This window comes from Brachionichthys hirsutus, chromosome 14, assembly GCF_040956055.1.
Source record: "Brachionichthys hirsutus isolate HB-005 chromosome 14, CSIRO-AGI_Bhir_v1, whole genome shotgun sequence".
In the NCBI taxonomy this organism is placed as follows: domain Eukaryota; kingdom Metazoa; phylum Chordata; class Actinopteri; order Lophiiformes; family Brachionichthyidae; genus Brachionichthys; species Brachionichthys hirsutus.
In genome coordinates, this window is record NC_090910.1 from 2,151,092 (window position 1) to 2,170,153 (window position 19,062).

At 45.2% G+C, this 19,062-nt stretch overlaps 1 protein-coding gene across 1 annotated transcript in view; it reads right to left on the bottom strand.

Moving 5' to 3' along the window:
- si:dkey-225n22.4 (collagen alpha-1(XXI) chain) overlaps nucleotides 1-8,172 on the bottom strand; it is a 40,849-nt gene extending 32,677 nt beyond the window's left edge. The window contains exons 1-7 of the mRNA XM_068748201.1: nucleotides 8,124-8,172; nucleotides 7,435-7,571; nucleotides 6,028-6,147; nucleotides 5,122-5,238; nucleotides 4,800-4,986; nucleotides 2,576-2,741; nucleotides 2,263-2,482 (exon numbers count right to left, since the gene is read on the bottom strand). Of these exons, the coding sequence (XP_068604302.1) occupies nucleotides 2,263-2,482; nucleotides 2,576-2,741; nucleotides 4,800-4,986; nucleotides 5,122-5,238; nucleotides 6,028-6,147; nucleotides 7,435-7,571; nucleotides 8,124-8,172 (996 nt within the window). The remainder of the gene's footprint in view (nucleotides 1-2,262; nucleotides 2,483-2,575; nucleotides 2,742-4,799; nucleotides 4,987-5,121; nucleotides 5,239-6,027; nucleotides 6,148-7,434; nucleotides 7,572-8,123) is intronic.
- Between the last annotated feature and the right edge of the window lie 10,890 nt (nucleotides 8,173-19,062).

Consider the following 19,062-nt stretch of genomic DNA (forward strand, 5'->3'; position numbering starts at 1 on the left):
CAGTTTCAGCAGCGAGGTATTAGGAGCAAAACCTCTTTCCTTTTTCCATCACGATCTGCTCCTGAGGAGCTCCAGGCAGAGACAGAGCAGCCATTGTTCACTGGGCTGCGCTACAGCCATCCTTTCCAAACGACAAATCGCAGGCTCTCGCACGTCCCGCAGACCAAACCGAAGCAAGCGCACGCCGAATGAGGTCCAAGTGTTGAAGTCTGGGGGCGAGTTAGGAGAGAGGGCAGTGGGTTGCTTTTAGAAAGCACCACCTGGCCTGACCCATCTGGATGTATCGTGACCTTCTTGCTGCTGTGGAAACAGAGGCGTGTGCTCCAGGAGCTGCCCCTCCACTGAGGAAAGTGGTCGGGGAGTTAGGACTCGTTTCCTTCCAGCTTCCTCCCATCCCGTTACAACCTTCAGCAGCGTGTGTGTTAAACTGAGAGAGTTTAAATAACCTCTACTAAGTCTCAGAGTGGACGAGACAAAGTTCTTTCAGGAAGGAATGACGGCAGTATTCTCCTCACGGCAATGGTACTCTGAGATATCTGAGATATCTGCCCTATAAATCGACTTTCTAAACTAAATTATAACTGCGTGTGAAGTAAAACTCGAGTTGTATACTGGCTACTCTTATTTAGCACACAGTTAGTCTTGGTCTCCTTTCTTGATTGTTTGTTCTGATCCTGTGTTTCCGTTGCTTTTCAGTGTGGGCGTGGCTAAGGGAGCCGGTAGCCGATCTTTGCCATCTCTCCATCCGCCCTCGCTTCTGTGTGGCTTTAAGTTGTTTTTGTATCGATTTATTTTGGCAGCTTTCTTGTGTTTCACTTTCCGGCACCGGCCCGCCCTTTTGTGTACCGGTCATTAGTTTTGATATCTCTAGTTTGGCTGTGTTTTTGTTTTTGTAGTTCTGGACTTTAGCCAGTCCCGACCTTAGTTTATTTTTCATTTTATTTATTTGCTTAAAAGGAGCAGTGCATATTAATAAACATGTAAATGTAAATATGCCAGAATTAGCCGAAGGCTACTTTCCATCTGCAGTCCCTGGCAGGTCAGAATAAATTACAATTACAGAATACAAATAAAGAAAAGATGAACAAAACGTTAGAAAACTGGACAACTGACACATCCCAGTAACAAAGAACACAGAGAGGACATAAAAAGTTACATTTAAATGTAAAATTAGTGCCGACAACTCTGGGGGGGGTTTTCAACCACTTTTTTAGATTGGTTTTAAAAGTATTGACGGTGGTAGAGTCTCTTATTGGAGCTGGGATCTCATTCCAGGCCTCATTACCTCTGACTGATAATACCCGAGTACTAAAGGTTGTGTGTCGATGAGGTACTCTCTAGTATTTGTACTTTCGGCAAAGTATTTTTGTTGTTATTATTCTTTGACGCCTGTCCATTGGAAACAAATCCTTACCTTTTCATTCTATATTTTGCATCCTTCTTATTTATTGTTATGTTACTACAATGTATTAGCGACAGTCACCATGAGGTTGTCCTGCTTTATTCTGTTTCACAGAGCTAATTATCTAACTTAGTGCCCCGCCTCTCGCCCATAGTCAGCTGGGATTGGCTCCAGCAGGACCGTGACCCATGAGGATAAAGCAGAAAACGGATGGATAGTCATGAGTGAATCTCTACAGCTAACCAAGGCTAACCGAGGCTAACCAAGGCTAACCCCGGGGGTGCAAACTACTGATGCTGTCTTTGGGGGGATTCTCCAGCAATGGAGAGTCATCAGACATTATTACACAGTGGTATATTAAAAAAATATACATATATATAATCTGTTTTGTTTTGTTTTTTGTTTTTAAAATATTTTTTTGTTTTTGCACTTTTGGTTTTTTTTGCTTTCTGTTGTTGCTGGTTGTTTTTTACATTACAATGATTGAATGGACCATACTCAACTAAGGAAATGGGCATATAACTAATACAGATTTATTTTGTAAAAATTTATATAGGAATTATATATATTTTGTTTATTTTGTATGTTACTATGTAAGTTGGGTGTTTTCATTCAAGATGTAATAAGGGTTTGGCATAAATAAGTGTTTCACTTCCGCCAATACCTTTTCAGTCATTGTTATGTTGTTGATTTTTTCTTTTTTTTTAATTTCTTGTTCTCATTTAAGATACTGACTGAAATAAAATTACTACTACTACTACTACATAGAGTATATGTCAAAGCTTAAAGTAGCCAGATGAGAAATTCCAATCGGATACACACGTTTCCGGTCTGGACAGTAAATGTTTCCTGATGCCGACCTGGAAGCCTTGAAAGACGACTCTCTGCTCCTTCAAGGTTGTGCTGGTGGTGATGAAGGTCACAGTGTTGTCTTTCCCACTTAGTCTCACTGCAACCTGGATCTCTCTCTCCTTAGAGAGCACCCTCCAAAGGTCAAAGTTCAGCCTGCTAGCGGTCCCCTTTAGTCGCAGGGTCGCCACAAACACATATGAAGGAGGGAGGCCCTCGGGGAAAATCTCCCTAGTGTGGAAGTAAAAAAGAAAATGAATATAAATAATATTGAAATGTTATGTATTTGTAATATAATGTAAATGTCAGAAGTGGTGCATTAACCTGGTTTTCTCAGTGATGTGTGTGGAAGCAGTCAGAGCGTAAGCTGCCTCGGACGCCAGCGAACCCGAGATCTTCTTGGCTTTCTTCTGAATGTTCATGCCCGTCATCAGCTCAAAGCCTTTCTCATCACGAGATGCCACTGGGATCCGTGTCGGACACACGGACTCTAGAAAGGAATGACTCGTTATGCATTCAGCTGTCGGACTTTTAATTAGATATAACAAAAAAAAACAGTTGTAACATACAAATGTTACAACAAATACAAATCTAATCCAGGGGTCAAATTCACCTCTAACCTGTATGCTCTTGCCCTCTTAAATACTCTTTGGTGTCAAAATGTTTATTTAGTGTCGTCATTATGGCACGAATACTGTTGCATGCATTAAGTGTGAATTCTCATGTTCCTGTGCAGAGTACAGGCTCCACAGTATTATGGTGATTGTAGAAAATAGCTCATGAAAATTAAACTTCTTGTAATACTTTACGTTTTTTTTCTGCAACTGTAAAGCAGCACCACCTATTGTTATACAGTGGAACCTCGGTTCTCGAACAAAAAAGCTCGGAAGTCGAACAGATTTTCGGGAATTAAAACAAAGTGTAGCCGAGGCGAGCCGAAGACATGCGGAAGAAGGCGGAGTCTACCAGAGTAGGTTCTGTGTGAGTAGGGTTGCACGTAGGCGCGAGGCTGTGCGTGTTTTTTTCATTTTTTTATTCTCTTTAGCTCTTAGGATCTAATCCAGGGGTCTCAAACTCAAATGACCTGGGGGGCCGCAGGAGGCAAAGTCTGGGTGAGGTCGGGCCACATCAGGTATTCAACAAAAAAGAGCGACGAATACGGCTTAACCTCGCCCATAACAAGCATATCTCACTTTTCACATTTTCTGAAAAAAGTGGCTTTGAGACATTTTTAAATATTACCCTCCTTTCATCATTTTTAACAAGTAAAACATTCATATAAAACTGGCAGGCTGCATTAACCTTAATTTGTGCCACACAGGACAATATGAAAGTTTATCATCATCATGCGAATTTGAGATCTCTGATTTAAACAAAGTCAGCAGTTAGACGCCTGGGAAAGGAAAGAGGAAAGCAGCGAGAACAACTGTTGAAGGAAATTATCGACTAATATGAAAATAGTGTCTCTTGCTGCAGGATGGGATGGAGAAATCAATTATTTAGAAATTAAGAAAACTGACCTAAAGAGAAGAATAAAACCCAGAAGGACAATTACCCAGTAATTTCAGGAGGACTCCCCTTCAAAGGAATAACCCCCCCCCCCCCCCCCCCTCCCGACACCGCAGCCTAAACGGGATGTAAATCATACAGAACTGTGTTATTTAACTTTTATTATGTTTTTGTTTCTTGTACTATTTACACTTTTATGTGTTTTCTGCTGTTTAGATACACATAGAACTTTACACAGGAATAACTGTAAATGAGCATTTATCTGGTGCTGAGGAACGGATTCATCTAGTTTCCGTTATTTCTTATGGGAAATATAGTTTCTGCTTTCAAACAGGAATAAATTATTTTCAAGAACTTCGGTTCCACTGTATTTGATTAAAAATTCCACAATTGTTTTTTATAAAAATATATAAATTAATTGTTGGCTATGTGAAGAGTTTTGGGGTTTTTAACTGTTGGTCAGACAAAATAAAATATTTGAAAACAAATCAATAGACATTACATGATTATGTGTATAATAATTCCGAGGCTCATGCGCTGATGCGTAATTGGCCTTTCCGTGACACGCCTCGTCCCGCCCCCCTCATCCAGAGACTGCTAGCAATAAATGGCAAAATTCAGTGACTTTAAATCAAATTATCTAATTACTTGCTTGAAGTTAAATGGGAAATAAATGTTTAGTACAAATAGATTTTTTTCATTTTACAATATTTAACCTTTTTTTTTTGCATGATAGCAGGTGAGGCCGTGCTTCACCTGCCTCCCCTGACTGCTCACCACTGCTGAATTCAAAGTGAAGCCTGGTGAACTCAGGACGTGTTCTCATCCACCATCATCTCCAAAATTTAATGTGAACGAATCGGCTGTTTTGGTGAACTTGATGTCCTATTTTTCATTTCTTGCTAAATAAACCTGTCTGATGTTTGCATTACTAAAGTGTGTCAACTAACTTTAGGGCTATTCAAAGAATTGCGAAAACTTGCCCCAGTCTTCATCACAGGAGGATGAAGAGAACATCTGACTAAGAAGACCTTCTGACCTTCACATAGCTTCTGCTCCATTGAATCCCGGATATGGTCAATGGTGGTGTAATCTTCTGCGTACAGCACGTAGGTGGATGGCGGCTTGTTGGCAATGGACACCAGCTCTGAGGTGGTGATCTCGCTGCCAACGCCAACGGCGAATACTGTGACTCCCTGGGCCCGGGCCTCCATGCTGGCATCCACCTGAGTAAACAGAACCTCATTGGTTGAAAGGCTTTACATATAGGCTGGATACAGCCGAAGCCACTCCCACTCTGATTCAGGGTCAACCAATCCGTCCTTCCACTCAAGTGCTTAATTGAGCAATCTGATATTTACCACATCATCTTGAGATTTGCCGTCGGTGACCACGACAGCGATGCGGTTCTTGACCCGGCGGGCTCTTTGGGAGGAGGAGAACACGTGGTTCACAGCAAACTTGATGGCCCTGCCAGTCTGCAAAACGGCAATGAAACAGATGGGGGGGTGTTTGAAAGGGGAACGTTTACACACTGCTTTGTAAATTAAATAACGAAGATGCATGAAAAATCTATGTAGTTCAAAGGTTGGAGGTTTGCATTCCTAAGTTTGGTTGTGTTGCTCTATTTCTACTGACATCGGAGCTTCTTGTGGTATTGCTGTGTGGATGTTTCTGTAGTTGCAGCGGTGATGAGTGAAAGAATCCTGATCCAACAGGAATAAATCCTCGCTGCAGCAACGAGGTCGTGCATACAGGCACAAAACATGAACAGATTTAGGATAAAATAATTACGTCACAATGCATTGAAATAAATCATTAAATCACAATATTGTAATGTAATTGAAGAAATTGCAAAATCATTTTCGCTAAATGTTATGTTGTATTTATTTTCATAATGGACATTTTGTAAATGCCTTTTTCCTAACTTAATAGTATATTTATTTGTAGGTAGAACATTAATCAGTCATTAGTAACAAGCACATTTATTAACCAGCTAGCATATTTATTACATAGCTAGCATATTTAGTTAAGCTGGTCCATTTAGTTACTAGGTAGAATACTTAGCTCGTAGCTAACATATTAAGTCTGTGGCTCCTACTGTACATTAAATTATCAGACAACATATCAACAAAACTCACACAGATAATTCCGACAATTGTCCAAACACTGGATGTTGTGCATCTGACCGGTATTAAAATGTCATTTGTGTCTGGACATTGATCGTAAACACAGAATAACTGTTGTGTGAAGACATGCTCTCCTGCCTGTGTGTTTCCTCCCAGGTAGGAGACACTCTCGATGGCCTGGATGAGTTCTGCTCCACCCTGGTGTTTCCCCAGAGGAATCTCCAGACGAGGGGTGTCGCTGTACTGGACTACACCCACCTAGGACAGACAGACAGACGCAAGCTAAGCTAATGTTGTTGTATAGATTTACTGTGGCGCTTGAAAAATGGGATAATAACATTTTTAAACAAAACTGCCCACAGATACAGATACGGGGTCGTTGACTTACGACGACATTTGGTTCCGAGGGTTTTGTCGTTAGCCGCCTTGGGCTTAAGTCAGCCCATGTTAAATTACCTTAAATATATTACGCTGCGTCTGTAAATGAGGAGTAGAAAGAGACGATTTCCTCTCGGTAGACATCGTGGGTGAGACCGCAGGAACCGTCGTGCACTCAATTCGCTCGCTTTTCAGTGTGTCGCAAAAACACCTCGTAAACGGACAAAAAAAACAACAGGCGGGAGCGGTTGTAAAGTCGAACAGTCGCGAGTCGCATCGGTCGTAAAGTCGAACAGTCGCGAGTCGCAACGGTTGTAAAGTCGAAGAGTCGCGAGTTGCATCGGTCGTAAAGTCGGACAGTCGCGAGTCGCATCGGTTGTAAAGTCAAACAGTCGCGAGTCGCATCGGTCGTAAAGTCGAACAGTCGCGAGTCGCATCGGTCGTAAAGTCGGACAGTCGCGAGTCGCATCGGTCGTAAAGTCGAACAGTCGCGAGTCGCATCGGTCGTAAAGTCGGACAGTCGCGAGTCGCATCGGTTGTAAAGTCAAACAGTCGCGAGTCGCATCGGTCGTAAAGTCGAACAGTCGCGAGTCGCATCGGTCGTAAAGTCGAACAGTCGCGAGTCGCATCGGTCGTAAAGTCGGACAGTCGCGAGTCGCATCGGTCGTAAAGTCGGACAGTCGCGAGTCGCATCGGTCGTAAAGTCGAACAGTCGCGAGTCGCATCGGTCGTAAAGTCGGACAGTCGCGAGTCGCATCGGTCGTAAAGTCGGACAGTCGCGAGTCGCATCGGTCGTAAAGTCGGACAGTCGCGAGTCGCATCGGTCGTAAAGTCGAACAGTCGCGAGTCGCATCGGTCGTAAAGTCGGACAGTCGCGAGTCGCTTCGGTCGTAAAGTCGAACAGTCGCGAGTCGCATCGGTCGTAAAGTCGAACAGTCGCGAGTCGCATCGGTCGTAAAGTCGGACAGTCGCGAGTCGCATCGGTCGTAAAGTCGAACAGTCGCGAGTCGCATCGGTCGCAAAGTCGGACAGTCGCGAGTCGCATCGGTCGTAAGTCGACGACCCCCTGTAGCACGCTTGACTTGACAGAACACAATAATAAGACAATAGCAATGAGACCGGCTGCACCTGGACGATTACTCATTAACTGTAGGACCGCCCCTTTACCTGTGTGTAGTGAGCGCTGATGTCAAAGTGGCTGCTGATGTTGATGAGCCACTGCTTGGCCTTGTCAAAGTCAGAGGAGCCAACGCTCCACGAGCCATCGACAACGTATACCAGATCATTCACCGCCGTGCTGCAGCCTACAGACGAAAACACAGCGCTCAACAGGACGGACTGGCGTCCATCACGGATAGCCCCGCCCATCCGCTCCACAACCTTCCGTCCTTTTCCCAACACATTGATTCTGCTCCACTGTCACTGGTGCAGGAAATCCTTCCCACCTACAGCAACAATACACTATCCAAGTGCAAGAAGTACAAATCCATAGGCAAATAATAACTGCACACTACTTCCATCTACCTGATGCACCTTGCACCATTCTCTGTCACAGCCGCCTTACTATCTATTTTTTTACTTTGTCTAACGTATTTTATTTTTAGGATTTAATATTTCACTCTTGTGTGTTACTTCAAATGTTCCTGTGTGTTATGCATGTCTGTATTTGTGTCTATCGATCTATCTTATTGTTGCAACAATAGTCTAGTCCTAATCTAATTCATGTCATGTAATCTAAATATGTATTACCCCAGATCAACGGCGAGTGCGACTGTATCCTGCAGTACTACTATGCAGTACAGCATTGTAATGTTGCTGCTTGCGTTACGTGCACGTTCTCATGCTGGGTTCTGTACCTGCTCGGACATCTTCCTCCTCTGCAGCCTGCAGCGGCATCAGCAGCATCATTACACTCCAAACCGACCACAGGAACATGGTTTCCTCGACGGCTGACGGTCCGACCAGGCTGCGTGTCGAAATAAACGGGGAGTTCAGTAATGCTAACGACAGCTAACTCCTGGTTCGTAGCCGCTCTCAGGCAAAACTGGATGACACAAAAGGACACATTTTTAGTGTACATTATATCCAAGTACTTTTCTCGATGATGGCAGATTTCACTCTAATAATATAAAAATGACTATCGTCACATAAAAGGCAAGACAGACATTTGTTTAAATCTAGTACCTATAGTGTATTTGTAACCCTGTAACCTTTATTCTGGTGGCACTATCACAGGCATGGGCAAACCCAGGCCCGGGGGCCATATGCGGCCCGTTGGTCTTTTTAATCCGGCCCGCCAAACTTGTCCAAATTATATAATTAAATAAAATTGTATTATGATTAAACCTCATTCATTTGACCTTTTCCCTGCAATGCTACCTGTAAAAGGCCAAATCCTTTCATGCATGTCATTTATACTAGCTCACACAAATACTCCATCCATCTGTTTCTGGCCCGGCCCATCTGTCAAATTTTAGAACCTATTGTGGCCCGCAAGTCAAAAAGTTTGCCCATAACAACAGCAATAAAAAAATACAAAGTAAAGGGCAACTTGCTGTAAAACGTATTTCAACCTGTGTTAATTTAACAATCAATACATTATACTTTGTGAACAAGTTATATTGGAATGAAAAACATACAATCAGGAAAAGGTACGTGAAATGTCCTTGAAAAATCACACAGTGTCGCAAGAACTCAAAAGCTACTTTAAACAAATGGCTTTGGAGTAGGCAGCAGGGCGGTGCAGCGGGTACCGCTGTTGTCTCACAGTAAGAAGGTTCCGGGCACAGACGACTGCATGCGTCTGTGCCTCTTGACAGGTCTCGGTCCCGTGATGGGTTAGTTTGTGCAGATAGAACAGTTTGAGCGGTACTTCCCGACCACAAAAGACCGACGGACTGCAAAAGAATGGATCCGCGACCCATTTGTGAACAAACCTGGTGAATCGAGCCTGTCCGTGCTCGAAGAAGATCAACTGCTGGACATGGCGAATGACGGTGGCCTGAAAAGTATGTTTCAGACAACAAACGTGTTCTGGATTAAAGTCAAGGCAGAATATCCTGAAATCGCCCAAAAAGCATTGAAAATCCTGTTTCCATTTCTAACTTCCTGTCTTTGTGAAGCGGGATTTTCTGCAGTGACCACAACCAAAACCAAACTACGGAACAGAGTGGACGTACGGGACACACTTCAGCTGTCATTGTCTCCCGTTACCCCTCGATGGGACACACTTCAGCTGTCTTTGTCTCCCGTTACCCCTCCATGGGACACACTTAGGCAGTCTTTGTCTCCCGTTACCCCTCCATGGGACACACTTCGGCTGTCTTTGTCTCCCGTTACTCCTCGATGGGACACACTTAGGCTGTCTTTGTCTCCCGTTACCCCTCGATGGGACACACTCCGGGTGTCTTTGTCTCCCGTTACCCCTCCATGGGACACACTTAGGCTGTCTTTGTCTCCCGTTACCCCTCGATGGGACACACTTCGGGTGTCTTTGTCTCCCGTTACCCCTCCATGGGACACACTTAGGCTGTCTTTGTCTCCCGTTACCCCTCGATGGGACACACTTCGGGTGTCTTTGTCTCCCGTTACCCCTCGATGGGACACACTTCAGCTGTCTTTGTCTCCCGTTACCCCTCCATGGGACACACTTCAGCTGTCTTTGTCTCCCGTTACTCCTCGATGGGACACACTTCGGCTGTCTTTGTCTCCCGTTACCCCTCGATGGGACACACTTCGGGTGTCTTTGTCTCCCGTTACCCCTCGATGGGACACACTTCGGGTGTCTTTGTCTCCCGTTACCCCTCGATGGGACCGGCACATTGCAGAGAAACAAGCTCAGGGCTCCCACTAACTTGTTCACCCTGTTATATAGAAATGATCGGGTATTTCTATATTTTCTATATTTCAAAATAAACCTCATCATCGCAGTCACTTGAATTGAGTTTTTTATTATAATTATTTCTTATTAGAAAGTATTTTTGTCCTAAAATAAATAATTTATTTTACAGAGATGTTGATTATTAATTTATGAACAAAATGTTGTTTATTGTCTGTTGATGTTTGCATTTGACATAAGACCACTGGGATGATTTATTATTAGACGACGCCAGGACGGCTGCGTCATGAACGATTATCGAGCAAATGAAGGCCGGTCCGTGAAAACATTGTCTTAGATGAAACCGGTCCGCTGGTTGGGACCGCTGGTCTAAAAGAAGCTGCCCACACAGCGCTGCCATGATCAGAGTTAAAATACGGTACAAATAAACACGCTAATGGCTTTCAAAACAAACACCAGGCGTTTAAAATCTATTTAAAACAATCTGGAAACCATGTAACATCGACACTATAGGTGTGATATGTTTGCTTCTTATTAGTCAAAAAGCCGCAGCAGCAATTTGTGTGTGTGTGTGTGTGTGTGCGTGTGTGCGTGTGTGTGCGTGTGTGTGTGTTGAGATATTAAAAGCCTGACCAGCCTTCTCAAAGTCTTGCCTTTTCAGGAAGGGTTTTACTCTTTCTAAAAGATGAAGCTGGAAAAAACTAGTTCTCATAATTCCAAACACTGACCGGTCTCCGGGGTCAAAGGATCAGGTGATGCTAATGTGCTACGGGGCAGATCTGACCGGAGATCAGTGTGTGCTGCGCAGAGCCGGCTCGAGGCATAGGCGAACTAGGCGGTTGCCTAGGGCGCCACCAGCTGGAGGGGGCGCCACTCCAAGTCTCGAAAAAAAAAAATAATAATAAATAAATAAATAAATAAAATAAAATAAACTAATAATAGTTATAATTTATAGCCCCAATGGGCGCCCTTTCCTCATGCTCTGCCTAGAAAATAAAAACAAACAAATACAGAAAAAATTAAAAACAACCCCCCCCCCCCCCCGTTGTTTGTCATTCTTGGTATGACCTGAAACACAATGCCTTGACCGTCCAAGGAGAGGGGGGGGGGATTTATCAGTGCGCACCTCAGCTAGACCGTGACAGTTGCTGCTGCAGAGAGGAGCTTCTCCAAACTAAAGCTTATAAAAACTTACCTGAGATCCACGATGTCACAAGAGCGTCTCAATGGACTTGCTCTAATAAGCATAAATCATGAGCTTTCAAGACAGGTATCATTTGATGATACCATCGATGCCTTTGCTGCAAGGAAGTTCAGACGTGTAACATTTTAAATGTAAGCTATAATGCAAAATTATTTGCTATGTATCTGTTTTGCATTGTTTGTGTGGAAGCTGTGAGGACTTTTAATTTCCTCTTAATCTGAACAGTAACCCTGTTTTATTTCTGTTTATTTATTTTATTTTATTATTTGTATTGTATAGCGTGTGCTAGTTGTTTTGAAGAATAATTAAACTTTTAAGGTCCGTCATATGGCTGTTGTTATTAATGTTTTATATATATAATGTTTGCCGTGTATGGGGGGGGAAATCATAATCTCGCCTAGGGCACCAAAATGGCTAGGGCCGGCCCTGGTGCTGCGTCCTAAACCACCAGTCATCCCGTCGTTCTATGATGGACTCTGATGACCTGAGCGTTCGATCGCTCTCCTCTGAACTCTCCTCCCCTCCCATGGAATGGTTTTTGGGGGAGTTGCTGTGCCATTCCACTGCGGCGTGCTCGTATGTTCACTTGACGGCACAAATATGGTTCCGCTGACCACAAGGCTGGGTCAGAGAAAATAACAATGTGAACACGACGGTGAGATGGGAAAACATGGAAAAGTGGCTTCAGCATGCAGAGAGAGGATTCAGAGCCGGGGAAGGTTAGCGAGCGAGCGGCCCGGAGAGTCGCCACGCCGACGGCAAAGCGTCTCCAACACAAGGGTCACCAAAGAAACGGAGTTACTTCAGGCTATGAAGTGATACAAAAGGCTCCTGACTGCCACATCTAAAAATCAGACTCTGGTCGCTGCGCATCAGTGAGGCGGGTTCTGTGTTGAAGGTCGTGATTCTAACAGATCGGTCGAACCAAGAAGCTGCCGTCTTTACACCTCTTTATTGTCCTGGCCACAAGGCACCGAATGTCTGCTGCACCCGAATGGAGGAGGTCGATGTTCCAGGACTAAAATCCAAAGAGGTCCAGTTCGAGAAAATGTCTTGAAGCAAAGGTCCAGGCGATCATAATGTCTCACTATTTAGTGTGATATAGATATAGATCTGTGCAATTAGTCATGTGTATGTATTTTGAGACAGAGTTTGCGTTGAATGAACGTTTGTTACTTACACGCCTCGATCTGGGACCTGAGTGCAATTTTTCGTTCTTTTCATGCGAGTGTGGGAGTGGCAATAAAAATGTCTTGATTCTTGATTAAGTAGCCTCGTTGTATTTGCATGTAATCAATACCTGTCTGTCAAATCAAATGAATTCAGTGCATTACAAAAACTTTTTGACAATATTTATTGTCTCATAAGATAAAACTGAACATAAATGTATGACTGCGGATAATAATATTCTCTCATTAACTAAATATGTGTAGGGCTGCATTTCAAAAAAAGAGAAAATAAATTTTAAAACTTGAAAATAAAGCGCTTAATTTCAGAAAAATAAAATATGAGCAAATCTTTGATTTCCCTTTGACTGTTTCACATTTTGTTGACTCAATCGCCTCAACCAATTTTACGGCTAATAAAATAAAACACATCTTAACAGTTGAACCCTTGACTTTCTCGCCCTCCATCGTCTGTTTCTCGCCCTTTTTTCTCTCTGCCTGTATCGCTATCTATCATCCTTTCATGAGTAACGTGCCTCTAACTCTTGCGTCTGTCTGCACTGATGCAGAGACCTGATTGGCTGAGTAGTAGCACGTGGTATGTCTTAACTCGCATGCAATTGGTCCGTGCCTTTCCTCATCCTCTGAACCTCTACCGTAAAGACTACAAAAGCCAATGTCTGTTTACTCTTTGAAATTATTCACGGTGTCTCTGCACCTATTCCGAGGGCATCTGTGATTATATGTACTGAAAGAAATCACTCAAGCAACTCGATCTACTTCTAGAGGAGAATGCATCGTCACAAAATCTAAAAAAAACTAGAAAACTACAATCAGAGACTGCAGACCCCGCCTCCAATAGACTATTGGATCTTGTGAGACAGTAAACAGGGCTTCCGGATCAGAGGGGCCAAACCTGCTCTAGCTTGCTGCTCCGGAATGTACTACAAGACTCCTTCTGGACTCTTTTTCCCATCATGCCATTCGTGTCCCTCCCTCTTAAAGTGACAGTTTACAGCACAGGCACGATTCCAGATGTAAAAATAATTCTAGAATCTGGATCCAGATCCGGATCAACGCCATTCTCGGGGAGGACCGAGCCACGGACAGAACCTTGCTTGTGTAAAAATTTCAAGTCGATTGGGTTACTAGTTTTTGACTTATGCGCTCGGACAGACAAACAGACAGACAGACAAACAAACAAACGGACCCAATTGCAATACCCTCGCCTTCCCTTCGGCGAGGGTAACAACTGCCTCTGCCAGATCGACCTTCACCACGACCTCTACGAGTCAGAGCAACACTGCGCCAGCAGAATCACGAAGAGCAGAAAACAAAGAATCAACCGCACTGGTTCAGGTCTGAGGACGTTTCACCGCTTGGATGGTCTTCAAGGAGCATTTAACGAGACAATACCTGCTAGAAAATCTAGAGCGTCCTCCTAAGTGCTATCGAGTGCCCATGAGCACCGTGTCGGCTTTGAACTCTGCGCTGACGGCTCCCGTCTGCCTCCTCCTGTTCTGTGAGACCTGCTTTGATCGGGTCACATCAAACCAAAGTTCTTATAGTTCTGACCTGAAGAGATCTGGACCCTCTGTAACGTACAGAACAAACATACCGGCCAAGCAGACCGGTCAACTGAAAGGCACCGCCCAGTCATTGGTTGAATACTTTAAAGTGAAGCGAACATCTATATCTTTGTTAAGGCAGTTTTACCAATTATTTGATCAAACTGTAATTTAAAACCAGCCCAGTTACTCAAATATTCACATTTGTGTTTTGCATATTTTTTGTCGAAGGTTTAAAGGACCCTCCTCAGGCGTCTGCCATTATCACTGGACTCTTCAAAATGTATTCGATTCTTCAATGGAATCAATATGCCAGCGGTAAGTTGGACTTAGCTCAGATGTTCATGATGGAGCGTCAGATTCACAGGCGGAGCAGCGAAGCTCTGGATTTACGGATCAATCTACGTTCCTGCTCTCACCTCTGGTCATGGACTTTGGGTCAAGCTTCTGGGTACAAGCGGCCTAAATGAGCTTCCTCTGCAGGGTGGCTGGGTGGACCCTTAGAGACGGGGAGAGGAGCTCAGTCACCAGGGAGGAACCCGGAGCAGAGCCGCTGCTCCTCCACATCCAGAGGAGTCAGCTGAGGTGGCTGGAGCATCTGTTTGGGAAGCCCCCGGACACGTCCCTGGGGAGGTGTTCCGGGGATGTCCCACTGAGAGGAGGCCTCGGGGAGGACCTCGGACACCGACTGTCTCTCTCAGCGGGTCTGGGAACGCCCCCGAAAGAGCTGGAGGAGATGTCTGGGGAGAGGGAAGTCTGGACCCAACCTCGACCCAACCCAATAGGTGGTGGTGGATGGATGGATGGATGGATGGATGGATGGGTGGATGGATGGATGGATGGATGGGTGGATGGATGGATGGATGGATGGATGCACCTGCAACCTGCGACTTCCTGAGACCGCACACATAGATGCAGAGGAGCCCTTCGTCTCCTCAGTAAAATACAGTTGTAAATGGGACAGAGGACCGAGACGTAGGCGGAGGGTCCCCCAGCCAAGGACCTCAGACCAGTCCCTCAGTAAAGACAGGAGCCACAGTTTGAACAGCACAGGCCCACGTGGCTCGTCAGAAGTCCCTTTGACTGAAGCCCGATTAAACCGTGATCAGGAAACAACTTCTGAGAGACGTAGATGTGTTGTCGTCTGTGTGGAGCAACGTGGAGATAGTCGTGAGTGTTTCTGTGCGTTATCAGCACAATCGTTATTATCCTTTCACTCCGAACGTGCCGATGCAAAACGTTCCAAACATTTCGCTCGTCCTCAAAGTGTCTGCCTTGATCAGCCTTTCCTCAGTCATCCCAGGCGCTCGGCGTGAACCGGACCGAGCACATGGACCTGCCTCCATCATCGCAGAGCAGTCCTCGTTCCAGAGACGGTAACTCTGACACCACCACACCCGGCCCGGCGAGGATCCTCTCCTGGCTCACTCTACATGCTGTCTGGAGACCGAAGTCCAGATGTCTTTGAGGTATTTATAAAAGCACAATGCAGCAGGCATCAGCGCTGCAACACTTATTTAACAGCTTGCCAGCATGAGAGCTCCACTGTGAATACACAGCATTTCCTTGGACTCGCTGTACGCACAGAGACCAGCAGGGCGGCCCGAGCTATTTCCGGCTGCACAACTTCCAGATGCCAGGAGACGAAACGCTGGCCGAGGAGAAGACCTCCGCTGACATGTGATCAGAGCTGCTGGCAGGACGGACGCAGCTATTCGGTATATTTAGCTTTTCTTTGGAACAGTTCATAAACACGATAAATAGAGACGAGCAGCGATGACCCAGAGCAGCCTGAGCACGAGCTACATCAGACGACTCCCCAAAGCCCCCCCCCAGAGCGTGTCAGTGATGAGCGAGGGATGCGGGGGCCTACCTTTCTCCGGCTGCTGCGCTGATGAATGCCACTCAGAGGAGTGAAGTCCTCGCCACATGGCGGGCGGGCCGGCCCCCGGCTGGCAGAGGGAGCGGTGGGAGTGTCGTCGTGGCTGCCAGCAGGAACCGTGGGCAGCGTGCAGAGAAACGGCATGCAACACACACACACACGCACACGCACACGCACACACACACGCACACACACGCGCACGCACACGCACACACACACACACACACACGCACACACACACGCACACACACACGCACACACACGCACACACACGCGCACACACGCACACACACACACGCACACACACGCGCACGCACACGCACACGCACGCACGCACACACACGCACACACACGCGCACGCACACGCACACACACAAGCACACACACTCACACGCACACACACGCACACGCACACGCACACACACAAGCACACACGCACACACACACACACACACACGCACACACACACGCGCACACACACACACACACACGCACGCACACACGCACACACGCACACACGCACACGCACGCACACACACACACACGCACGAGACAGGTGAGTCTCCTGCCGCTGTGTCCCACATTGACACAGGTGAGTCTCCTGCCGCTGTGTCTCACATTGACACAGGTGAGTCTCCTGCCGCTGTGTCTCACATTGACACAGGTGAGTCTCCTGTCGCTGTGTCCCACATTGACACAGGTGAGTCTCCTGACGCTGTGTCCCACATTGACACAGGTGAGTCTCCTGTCGCTGTGTCCCACATTGACACAGGTGAGTCTCCTGCCGCTGTGTCCCACATTGACACAGGTGAGTCTCCTGCCGCTGTGTCTCACATTGACACAGGTGAGTCTCCTGTCGCTGTGTCTCACATTGAAACAGGTGAGTCTCCTGTCGCTGTGTCTCACATTGACACAGGTGAGTCTCCTGCCGCTGTGTCCCACATTGACACAGGTGAGTCTCCTGTCGCTGTGTCTCACATTGACACAGGTGAGTCTCCTGTCGCTGTGTCTCACATTGACACAGGTGAGTCTCCTGTCGCTGTGTCCCACATTGAAACAGGTGAGTCTCCTGTCGCTGTGTCCCACATTGAAACAGGTGAGTCTCCTGCCGCTGTGTCCCACATTGACACAGGTGAGTCTCCTGTCGCTGTGTCTCACATAGACACAGGTGAGTCTCCTGCCGCTGTGTCTCACGTCGACATCGCGTGAAGCAGAATTTGTTTGGTTCTTCTTTAAGAGGAGATTTGAACGACTGAACTTCAATCAGCTCCTCGGTGAGGACCATCCTTCATGTAGAATCATCTCACTCATTTTCCTTTCATGCAAATACTCAATCAACACTTATCAAAGTCCCAGGCTGATGGCGTTCAATAACTACAGCCTGTTAGCGATGTGCTTTTATTTTGAAGGACTGGACTCATGGAAACCTTGCTCTGTCGCTTTACCGTAAACTGGAGCATATTTCTGCTGCACTGTGCAAAGGTTTAATTTAATTACAGGTTAAAGCAGGCAGAGATGGAATCCCATCTGTTGAGCCTCTGACGTTCTGAGCAAAGACTAACGACACGAATGAATGCAAACACTGAATATTCACACATTCATTTCAACGTAAAAGAAAGTGTCTGTTCGGTTGCTTTACTCACCTGAAGAATTCATCGCTGCTGAATCTGACTTATCGCACACAAAAGAAAAACTCTAAATGAAATGAAACTTTCAATCATTTAGTTTTAAAGACGGCTTTAAAATAAAAGAAGGTGATGATGATGATGAATATATTTATTAGATAGAATGTTAGAGTACAAGTACAGTCACACAATAGAATGTATTACAGTACAAGTACAGTCAAACAGTAGCATGTATTACAGTACAAGTACAGTCAAACAGTAGCATGTATTACAGTACAAGTACAGTCAAACAGTAGCATGTATTACAGTACAAGTACAGTCAAACATCCTGTCTAAGAGGAGCATTTCTAAAAAGCCCTTGCGGTCTTGCTTCCGTTGAAAGTCCTTCGTACATAAATCATCGACATTTAGAAGATGTTCTTCTGATGAATAACATGATTTTTTTAGCGCTTGGCTAAGAAGCAGATAAAGAATATAGCTTATAATGTACTGTGTCTCACTTTATTGTAGTTTAAGCACAAAGATCTGAACGATGGAGCGAAACATTGTCGGAGCTATGACGGATCCTCTCAGGTCGCTGCTGCTGGAGGAGGGAGAGATTCATTCTTTGTGTTTCGGGATATATTTGAGACTTCAGCGTGAACCTGTGGAGGATCACGTCTTCAAACGCTCCACATTATATATATATATATATAGAAAGAAAACATCTTGGACTGTTTCAAATCACGTAATAATTCATCTCACTTCACAGTTCCTCTGCAGAATTACACTAAATGACCACCTGAGGGAGCACCTTGGATGAGAGTAATAACACCACATGGACAGTATTACATCCCAGTACTGCTGAGAACTGTTCCCGGGATTGGAACCTTCACCTATGAGAGGCTCCTTCTGGACGCATGTGAGCGTTTCAGCCTTTAAGCAGTGTAAAGACACGATCCGACGCTCGGCTCGGCTCCGTGTCGACGGGCCGCTGAAGTCTGGACCGCTGTTGCCCCCTTTTGGAGCAACACAGCAACATTCCTGATGGGAAGCTCCACCGGCGCCGCCGAGCCGGTTCAGGGCTTAATATATAATATAACATACAGGGCACAAATAAATAGATACATGAATATGTGCTTTCCCTGTAATATTTCATATATGACATTTTCCCACAAACATTTTTTGTCCACCTACGTTGTACATATTATGTGTCTTTTTATTTTATTGTTATTTTGCATCAAGTTAGCAATTTAATATTCGTTTTATTTGTGTTGTTAAATGTCGATGATTTATGTACGAAGGACTTTCAACGGAAACAAGACCGCAAGGGCTTTTTAGAAATGCTCCTCTTAGACAGGATGTTTGACTGTACTTGTACTGTAATACATGCTACTGTTTGACTGTACTTGTACTGTAATAATACTGTTTGACTGTACTAGTACTCTAGCATTCTATCTAATAAATATATTCATTCATTCATTCACATTTCCGTTTTTCAGCATTATCCTCGTTCTTCCTCCTCCAGACATA